This window comes from Artemia franciscana, chromosome 5 (assembly GCF_032884065.1).
Source record: "Artemia franciscana chromosome 5, ASM3288406v1, whole genome shotgun sequence".
Lineage (NCBI taxonomy): Eukaryota > Metazoa > Arthropoda > Branchiopoda > Anostraca > Artemiidae > Artemia > Artemia franciscana.
In genome coordinates this window covers 19944344-19954662 of record NC_088867.1, presented here as the reverse complement: position 1 = coordinate 19954662, position 10319 = coordinate 19944344, and the positions used below count along the sequence as shown (strand labels likewise).

The 10319-nt window shown below is 33.2% G+C and overlaps 1 protein-coding gene across 2 annotated transcripts in view; it reads left to right on the top strand.

Moving 5' to 3' along the window:
* Positions 1 to 10319, top strand: part of LOC136027074 (tRNA (adenine(58)-N(1))-methyltransferase non-catalytic subunit TRM6-like) — a 52227-nt gene that overhangs the window by 21053 nt on the left and 20855 nt on the right. For both annotated transcript variants that reach the window (XM_065704011.1, XM_065704012.1), the window contains exons 2-4: positions 4754 to 4861; positions 8657 to 8808; positions 9748 to 9917. In XM_065704011.1, the coding sequence (XP_065560083.1) occupies positions 4754 to 4861; positions 8657 to 8808; positions 9748 to 9917 (430 nt within the window). The remainder of the gene's footprint in view (positions 1 to 4753; positions 4862 to 8656; positions 8809 to 9747; positions 9918 to 10319) is intronic.

Sequence of the window (10319 nt, the reverse complement as noted above, 5' to 3'; positions counted from 1 at the left end):
GTGGTATTAGTTCTATAATGCTGCTTAGAATCAACTCCAATATTGAAAAGAAGTTTGAGCGCTTCTTACCTCTGCCAAGATAATTGAGTTTAAATACATTATCACATACAGGCATAACGAAATGGAGGAGGGGGAGGGATAAGGGTTAAGCACCTCCTGGTCCAGCATGTCGTAAGCAGGAGATTGTTTAGTCCTTTTTATGTTGTAGGGTTATCAATATAACGAAATCACAATTGAAACAATTGCAGCCCTCTTGGAATGCTGAATTCCATAGTCTTTGATAGTTCATGAAACAAAGTGCCTCTGGCATTGAGAACCAGCTCTCAAATACCCTGGTCCTAATACCTACTAGACCAGAAATTCAAGTTTCTACAAAGAATTGTCAGAAATAATTAAGAAGTCGAAAATGGGGAGATGATCTCAAAATCTAATATTGGAAATTGTGCTAAAAGAGTTGTTTATATCTAGCAATGTTGGTGGTAACATTATCAATTGATGATATCTAAGAAACTGCTAAATACTTTCTTTTTTGTTCTTGCTTATATAAACCCGAGACTTGCTACCATTTTCCTGATAACCTCTCAACTTGAAATTGAATTTGTATAGATTTGATTTCAATTATTTCTCGTCAGATCAGTAGTTTTTAAGTAGCCTATAGGACTAAAAAAAACAAACAAGAGGAACCCCTAAGAAGTTGAATACGGGAGATGATTTGAAATACAACATGGGAAAACCAAAAAATTGTGTTATCTGAATAACTCCTTGTCTCTCTAGTAAATTTTTCCTCTGTCTCTAATTTTGCCAGCTGATCTATAAGTTTACTAGAATTAAGTATAAGGCAAGATAGAAAAGCAAATTTTAATGAGCTGGACTTCACTGAGGATGTTGAGCCCCAGGGAGCACCAAGAGGCTTGAATACTATATTAGGTTTTTTGATAAGAAAATGGAAAAAGTGTTGTTTAAGAAATGGACAGTATTGTTATATAGTAGTACGATTTTAAGTTGAAACACTATTATTGACACACATTTTCTTTTGTCTTCAGGAAGAACTAAACAACTTTTGTATGGAAAGCTTTTTTTTGAAGGAACGACGTCTTAGTAGTTACCTAGCCCCAAAAGAAAGACTTTGTGAGTTACATCCCTTTAAAAATGACCATTTTTTCTTTTTCAAAAGCTTCTATTTCACCACTATCTGTTCAATAAAGAACGAACTTTATTGTTCGTTAATCAATAAACTTTAACTTTTATCTAAAAGAACGAAGTTCTTTAAATAATATCTTTATTGTTATTCATCTCTAAGAAGTAGCCATCCACTTCGATAAAGCGAAATATGTGTACTTCTTATTTAAATAGACCTTTTAAGAGGAAGAGTGGAAATCTGGTATGATAGAGCGAGAGAAAGAACGATTTTTTTATACAACTCTTGATGGGCTGGTTTTTAAAGCAATGCTTTTCTAAACCTCATCATGTGATCTCACAATTTTTGTTCTAGGCACTAAATGTTTAGTGTAATGAGTACTTCTTGGTAAGGAATATCTCTGGAAGGAATTGTAGCTAGTGACTCAACCTAGGGCTTAAATATTCCCTTGAAATATTGAATAAGTGGTGTAAATATACCCATCATTTCAACCGCAGTATAAATTCACAACATCCATGCAATCTATGACATCCCCCCCCCCCCCAAAAAAAAGAAATCAAACAGATGTGTCCTCTCCTGGTATCGACTGAAAATGGTTAGTAAAACAATATGGAATATGCAGCCACATATTTTGAAACAATTAGGGCAATTAGGAGTTGTTTTTAAATCAGGAAAAAGATAACAAACTGAGATTTGAAGCTGACATAATAGGAAGATCTTGCTGATATTTGACCAGGTCTGTGCCAAGCTTTCTTTAACGATAGAAAAGGACCATTTAGAAGCAAATTGTTTCAACCAAAAAAAAAGAAACTGAGACGACGAAACTGTCTGAATGCGGAAATTGGGCGTCGAGACGCTTCAAGATTTTTCGGTATTCTGTCTCATTATGTTGGCCTAGAAAGTTTCACTTTTTCTCTATTTTTTTTTTTTTAAAGACTAGCTTGATTCGAAAAACTACATTGTATCTTAAGAGTCGCTTTACGGGCTTGAAACGTTTCTCGGCGATTTTTGGTCAAATTACAACACAAATGTAAATTTTCATTCAACAGTCCTTCTTAGCTGGGTATAATTGTATTAACATAAATCGCATTCAATTGTGTATTTCAGATGCTCAAGCTATTCTGCTCGACGATATCGCTAGATTTAAATTGTTCATAGGCTGGGTCAGTGATATAAAAAAAAGCAACAAAGACAAAAATGTACACTGGAGGTTTCTATCCTTCTGCACCTGGCAAAAAAAAATGAGATTTTTTTTGTGTTCACTTGCATGTTGAAGCATGAAGAGTAAAAATTAACACTTGGCTTTCAAAATATTTTTCGTTATCTGATAGCGAATTTTTTGTTTTTATTCTTATTGTGTGGAATACTAGTATGGACTCATGAAAACTAAGCTAAAAGTCAATCGGCTTAAAATCTAGAAAGAAGTAACCAATGAACATATTTGATTTGGCTTCCGAGAGGCTCGTATAGTTTTGTTAGTTACAAAGTAAACATTCTTCAAGATTTCTGTTACGAGACGATGTTCTTCTACACAGAGCTTCTACGTATTTTGAAATGCAAGTTCCTCATTAACAGCAATAACAGCTAAAATCGGTGGTAATGCTAGCAAACTGGGGGGGGGGGTGGAGATCTCCCAATTTCAAAGCAACTCTTCTGGGAGACAGTGGATTACAAAGCCCGTGTTTTGACCTCATTCCTAGAAAAATTTCTTGACCCCCCTTTATCAAGGGGGTCTGACCCTCTTCCTGTGTTTCTACGATGAATGGTCATCACGATGTGTCTTTGTTTCAGGAAAGATTATAACTGATCTTTTTTCGCTTAAGCCAGTCATTTTTAAGGCTTAAGAAGTCATTGACATAGAACTTGATCTTTTAAGAAAATGAAATCGTTAACATTAACTAAGTATGGATAACTCTAGACAGGAATTGTGGGGAAAAGGGCTGAACTAAAAAGTAGGTATTTCAGAAAACTTCACTAGCTTTATGAAATCATTACTTGTAAATAATAATAAAGAAAACTACTAGAATCTCACTGTGAGCTAATATTAATTTTAATGTCAATATGGTATTTAGTATTTTTCTTGTCAAAGAAATTTAAGAAATCCTTGATTTCTTCTTTTCTCTTTCATCCCATATATGGGATGAACGGAGCTATCTCACCGTTTTTCTGCTTAAAGTAAGATTATCTCAGCCTAAACAGCTGAATAAAACTGTTTTACTGAGGTTGGTTACAATTTTAACTATGTATGTTGCAGTGTTTGATATAAAAAAGACACAGACTAATGCCAACAATTTTGGTTTGGGCGCTGTTTAAATGAAACTGTCTATTGTTTCGAAACAAGATTCGTATTATTGGTACTTTCTAATAATTCTCGAGTAAGATACGGCTTATTTACTAATAACTATTACGAAATAATTTTGATTGAGGCCAGAGCTTAGATATACAATACAGTTATGAAAACTCCTATCTTGCCCATGAGAAGCTTTTGGTACAGAGCTCTGAACCTGGCGCCTCCTAGATCGTACTACAACACCATAGGTGGGACCGCAATTTTGTTTGTCCAATTGTTCCGATCTTTTAGATACCAGTTTCCTGTCTCCAGCCGCTACCGCGCACTGTGTCCCAAAAATAAGTCAAGTATTCATAACTGTATTGTATATCCAAATTGTGATTTAAGCTTAAATAATATATTCAAACAAACCATAGATCTTTATAATTGCAATATCAGTGCATCCAACTGCTAAACCCTTCCAACATTCGTCTTATTTCGTTATTAATTGACATACATTTTCTATTGGGAAGTAAGATTAACTCCTTGATTATATGATGTGTAAAACAAAAACTAAAAAGAAACATCGTAGTTATCATATACCATATTGGTGAGGACTTGGCAGCACCTGGGAATAGGGCTGTATCAAAGATCACTACATTCTGAAAATACATCTCATGAGCACTTTTTTCCTTCGTCGATAACGCTTGAACAATACTTGATTTGATTAGTTTTGCTTCAGTTCAATTCTAATTATAAAAGGTAGTGTAGTCTGAAAAATTATTTAAAGTGCAGATATTGTCGCGGTTTCGCCTAAAGGTTGTAAATGACATGTTAGGGAAGGAAAATAAACTCAGTTACGACATTTGTGTGAGGGAAAGTTCGAGTGTTTCGAGTTCACTCGAAAATTTGCAAGATAAATAGGAGATGTTTTATGCTAGAAAACTGGTATATTTTTCTCGAGTATTAAGGGAAATAGATTTCGAAGGAAACATTTTTGAAAATGGAAATAAGCAGCAACAGAGTTTAAGATTTTTAACCTCATGGTCCAGATACGGCACACTCAATATGCTCTGTAAATTCTTGGTTGTACTAAATCTTCTTTAATTTGTTTCACTCCAAAAGTAAAAGCCAAAGGAACAGAAAAGAATTGGAAAGGAATCCTTAACGCCTTAACATTGCTTTTCCGAATTAATATTACCTTTTCAATCAGCTTGAGTTTTCAGTTTTCTAGGTTTTTGCTGGTTTCTAATGTTATCCCTGTTTCCCGTTGCGCGCAAGATTTGTTTCATGCAGCAGCTTCTTGCATTCAAAGCAATTTTTCTGAACCCTTTTACTTTTTTCAGGTTGTTTAAGATGGATTACATTAAACCTGGTATCTATGTACTACTGAGGCGGAAAAATCTTGTGAAAGTTATCAAGATCGAGGAAAAGAAAGGAAGTGCCAAAGAACGGTAAATTCTATTTGAAAAATCTTATCAACAGCAGAAAACCAGAACAGTACTTTGACAGTACGCGTGTTTTCTGTGGTCTTAAAATTAAAAGATGAATTACGCGTTTTTATTTTTTTATTTTTGTTAATTCTAAGTCATTCCATTCAACTGCACATTCAAGAACTGAAGTTTTTGCAATGCGAAAACTGAGAAATGAATGTTAGAGAAACCGGGGGCCGATTAACAAAATGTAGGTAGGGGCAAGGATGATTTTCGACTTCTTTTTATGAAGATAAAACAAATATGCTATTCAAATTATAATGGTGAGGGGTGTTTCTTCGATTTAAGAAATAGAAGAAAATGCAAAGTCTAAGAAGGAGTAATCGCCCTCCTTGCCCTCATAATTGGCGCCCGCGTAGAGGAAAGCCGCTTTTTAAAATTTTGTATTTATAATCTATCCCTGTTGATATAAATTAGTAATTAATGCTATTTAAAGAGCAAGGAATCAGAAAAAAGGGAGACTATAGAAATTAATCTGTATTGCTCTCCCAATCTGGAATCTTTACAGTTGGAAAACTGTCTGATCTTGATTTGGAGAAAATTTTTTAAGGCTAATGCCATGTGATCCTTCCAAAGGCTCCGTGACTCCTTTGTTACTTTCTAAATACATATCAAGGAATGTTTATCACGGAAACTGATTTTCAAATTGCGGATTTTAAGCATTTACGCTATGGAATGTCTTTTTGTGAGGTTAATTCAATGTATTTCCATGCTTTATAAGTTCTGATTTTCGTGGAACCCTTTCATCTAATTTATTTCGTTTAATTTATTTTATGATTTTACTGCTTATGAGCCTTAACACTTAAATTTTTTTTTAGTAAAAAATTTGAAACATCGGGAAAAGGCATCTCTGAAAATAGATAGGGGAATTTACTACTTCTCCTTCATCGTTTTTTTATTTTTAATTTTCTGGCATTTTGTACAAAAATTTATTACTTAACTGGCATCTACAAAAAAAGAGGAACTAACCTTCTTCTAAATTGTGTTAAAGATTAATTGTTCCGAAAATTTAACTGTTTTGAAATCAGGAGAACATCTAAGCCATTTTTCGTGTTTTGTAGGAATTAAAAAGACAAACTTCGGTTTTTTCTTGTTTATTTTTTTATTTTGATATAACCACACGAAGATTTAGGATAAGAAACTTATCCAGGTGGGAGTCCATGATTGGCAATGCGTGATATTGTAAACGGGTCCTAATCAGAACTTTAAAAATATGCTCTATTTTGTTTATGTTCATGCACGACAGGGAAATTTAAGATTTTTTTAGTTGTCAGAACGGGATAAGTCCAACAAAATTGAAAAATTGGCACATATTTGAAATTGATGTGTTTCATCACCTCTGAAAGACTACGAAAAACAAGATAATAACGAAAAAAATTTCTTGTTCAACGCGGAAAATAGAAGTGAGAAATGACCCATATTATAGACTAATTCTTTATTTTTTTTCACTCTTAAAAAAAGAATACAGAACATAGCAGTAGAATCGAGTTTATGAACCTGTAAACAAAAATATAGTTTTTATTCTAGTTTCATTGTCGTTTTTTCTATGGTTGCCTCAGCTTTTGCTGTTTTTTTTACTTCTTTTCTTTTTCAGTTCTGTATTTTTTTGCAGATTTTTAATGTCGTTCTGATCTTTTTGCCCTTTCTTCTCCTTTTGTTTCTATATTTCAGCCCGATTGACGATTCTTAGGTTCAAAATGTGTCCATAAAATAACAGTTCGATCATAGGAATTGCCACGCTATTGTTCGCAATAGAAATTGCTTTCAGCTAACGAAGAATCATTTCGAGTAATGTCAGCGAAAATTGACGAGCAATTGGAACTGATTCTCTTATCAGCACACTTTGTTTATGTTGATGAAAAGTGACTGGTAAGAGCTGCTGGTAGCTTGTGTTGGCCCTAACCTCCACAAACATCGCAGCGCAAATAATTCCTAAGTAGGCTGTTCGATTCCTTCTTTTTCAAGTTGTCTGAACGTTCTTCTGATTTCTGGAGAGTATTTTTTTTTTTGGTGATTTAAGGCATAGCCTAATCCTTTTTGTTTCCTTGAACCGATAACATCAATAAAATATGGAAGGGAATGTCCAACTGGGCGTGAGATTTTATCTTTTGTACAAATATATTGCAAGGGATAATCATTGTATTTGAAACGGGAATAACAGGAATTTGCAAAACAGAAATCAAAAATTAATATTATAGAAAACAATCAATGAAAGTAGCGATAAATGACTGATAAATAAATGAAAACGATAGATGAATTCTTCTGTTGGCACAATAGCCGATTTAACAAAATATTTAGTTAAAAAGACTTCGTGAAATATTGACAAGTGCAAAAAAATGCCATGTATCCCATAAAAATAATTTTAGTTTGACATTTTCTGATGACACCACTTCTTAATAGATATTTATAATTTTCGGGGAACACCATGCTTGGGCGGTATATGCTGTAAAATATGTTGTTTTTTTTCAGTTGATATGGTGTTTAGGACAAAATAGCATTAAATTTAGTGTTTGAACTAGAATTTGCGCGTAATTCGTGGATGCCTGTTTTTTCAGAAACCCTCGTTCCAATTTATTCCTAATCATCTATATATATATATATATATATATATATATATATATATATATATATATATATATATATATATATATATATATATATATATATATATATATATATATATATATATATATATATATATATATATATAATATTCCTGATAAAAATATATTTTTGTATGGAATGAAGTTGATTAAAGAAAAACTTGCTTCAGTAGTAGATTCTAAGATTCTGATCATTCCAAATAAATTTTGACTAGATTGAACAAGCAAGGAATGATCTCTTAGTAAACAAATAAAATTTTCAACAAAACATGCGATTTAAATTTGAGTTGCATTGGAATGATTGCTAAAAAAAAAGTCATTTGAACTTGCAAAAAAAGTTAATATTATTTCATGCACCAGCGAATATTTTCTTTTTCACTGTCTCAATTTTTTTTTTTTTTTGGCAAGAAATATATAATACATTAGGCACGAGAGAAATATAAGCTTCAATAGACCATTGTATCATTAAAATGTCTTAATTTCCTTTTTTCAAGTTTATTATTAAAATAAAAAAAAAAAAAAAATATCGTCCACAGCCATCGCTAGCACCGAATCAACGTTTCAGTTGCTTTTTTTTCCCTTTTTTTATGGATGTGAAGCAAGCCTGTTGCTCAGCCATGCTGAAGTGGTTATCAAATAATGGGGATCGAGGGCCAAGCAGAGCATCAATCCTTGGTACTATCGCAGGATTAAGTTGAAGATTAGCCTGGGCTAATTGGGCCCGAAATTCAGGCGTGTAGTGAAGCGCCGAATATTAAATTACTTTGACTGACTCTGCGTAAAGGAAAATATTAGATTGTTACTGCTGTAATCACACTTTGTCTGTATGTTTAATGAATTATTTTGTCTTTGGCGTCTGGCTAGCCTGTCTCTAGCGCCTGGCCAACCGTTAAGTTGACGACCTGGTCAGTTTGACTTCAGTCAGTTAATGGATTACGCACTGTGGTAGTGTGGTATGTGGACCACCCTGTAGTATGTATAGGTGTATTTAGCCTGAATTTCCCTGTAATTTAAGTGTAAATCTACTATAAAATATATTTTGGGCTTAAAGTTGACAGGGGGAAACTTTGAATCAATTTTACGGGAAGGCCCTCCTCACTTCTTGTGTATGCTGGTGTTTGTATATGTATACGTGTTTTTGTATTCTTTTCAGACAAGTGCAACTAGGTAGAGACACAATTGATATTAGCGACGTCTTGGGGTACAAAATTGGTTCAATTTTTAAGCTTGTTCACCAGAAAGGACGCAATTTTAAGGCTGTTTTTACTGACAGAGTTTCAGACTTGACGGATGTTGTTTTAGAAGGTAAATTTTGAATCGAGTTAGTGTCTTTACAATAAGATGTGTGGTACGTACTTAAACAGAATGTCTCCACAGGAATGCCGGATTTGAGTCTATTGTGAATCGAATTTATTTACTCTGTACGTGCCATTTTGACTGGTTTTGAATCCTAATACCCTAAGTGAAAACACATCTATCCCTTGATAGGGTGGCAGGGGGGCACAGGAACGTAGGGAGCACAGTTAAAAACAATTTATAATTTTTTGGGAAATATGTTTTTTTGTTTTGTTTTTTTTTTTGCCACTCACATAAGGGGGGAAATCAGTATATATTGCCTCGATACTACATTACTGCTGCTAAAACCATATCGTTGCATTAAGTTGTCCCGGGTAAATATTGCTGAACACTCTTCTTCTATGATAAGTGTGTAAGTGTTTTACTTACCCCTTTTTCTGTCTGGTCGCGATTCTCCAGGCTGAGAAAGAATAATTTAATCTGTTATTTTTTTGTGATAATCTAGAATTGTAGTTGAAATGATTGCACCATACAGTACATACGTGCACATATCTTCTATTACAACAGATCTTCGTTTCATCCATGGTAATTATAAAGCGCTCTGTGACAATTTTGGTCAAACGGGGTTTCGTAGCCTACATTCTCAAGATCACAATATTCGATCTATTAATTCAATGGGTCTTGAAACACTTCTTCTTTTTTAAATTTGTATTAAGTTTTTTTTTTTTTTTTTTTTTTTTTTTAGAAATTACAAAATAGGAATGTTCATATTAAAATTAATACTACTTAGCGTATGTTCGATCCACAAAAATATTCTATTTTCAAACAAATTCTTTTTAATAAGAGAAAAGAAAAATATCTAGACATGTTTATAATTTCTTTTGCATTTTATTGTTGTTAAAGTATTTTTTTTTTTTTAAATCATTGTTTGTATAAATTTTTTCTTAGGTATAGGTTCTGGTGAGGATAACCAGAGCCAATGGGATGATAATACTTCCCAGAAGCTTTCACACCAGGAGATAGCTCAGCTTCGCAAGGAAGGGACATCAGCTGCAGATATTGTAAAGCAGCTTGTAGAAAATAATGCTGCTTTTGAGTTAAAGACTGGTTTCTCACAAGTAAGATGATTTAAAGAATATTTGCCATATATTTAGAATAATCCAAATATGTAGAACACATTTTATAAAGCTTAAAGTTAGTCATCAAGGGCTACACGCATAAGAAAAAATCTTAGATGAACAATTAAACGCCCACAAAAAGAGGTTTAACCATTATGAAAGTTAAATCATCAAATTCAGCATGTCTGAGATTCCTCAAGTGACGTTTTAAGCCTCCATCTTCTAAAAAATGGAATTTAGTTCTATCTGGAAAAGGATTTTCATGGATATATGTTTATATGTTTGCCCTTTTGTTTTTCTGTTTTTGTCCAGGGATAATCACGCCCAAATAGGATCATCGCATGTAGAAGGGGGCTATTTGAATGAAAATGGAAAGGATTTAGTGTTCACTTCAAGCATCAT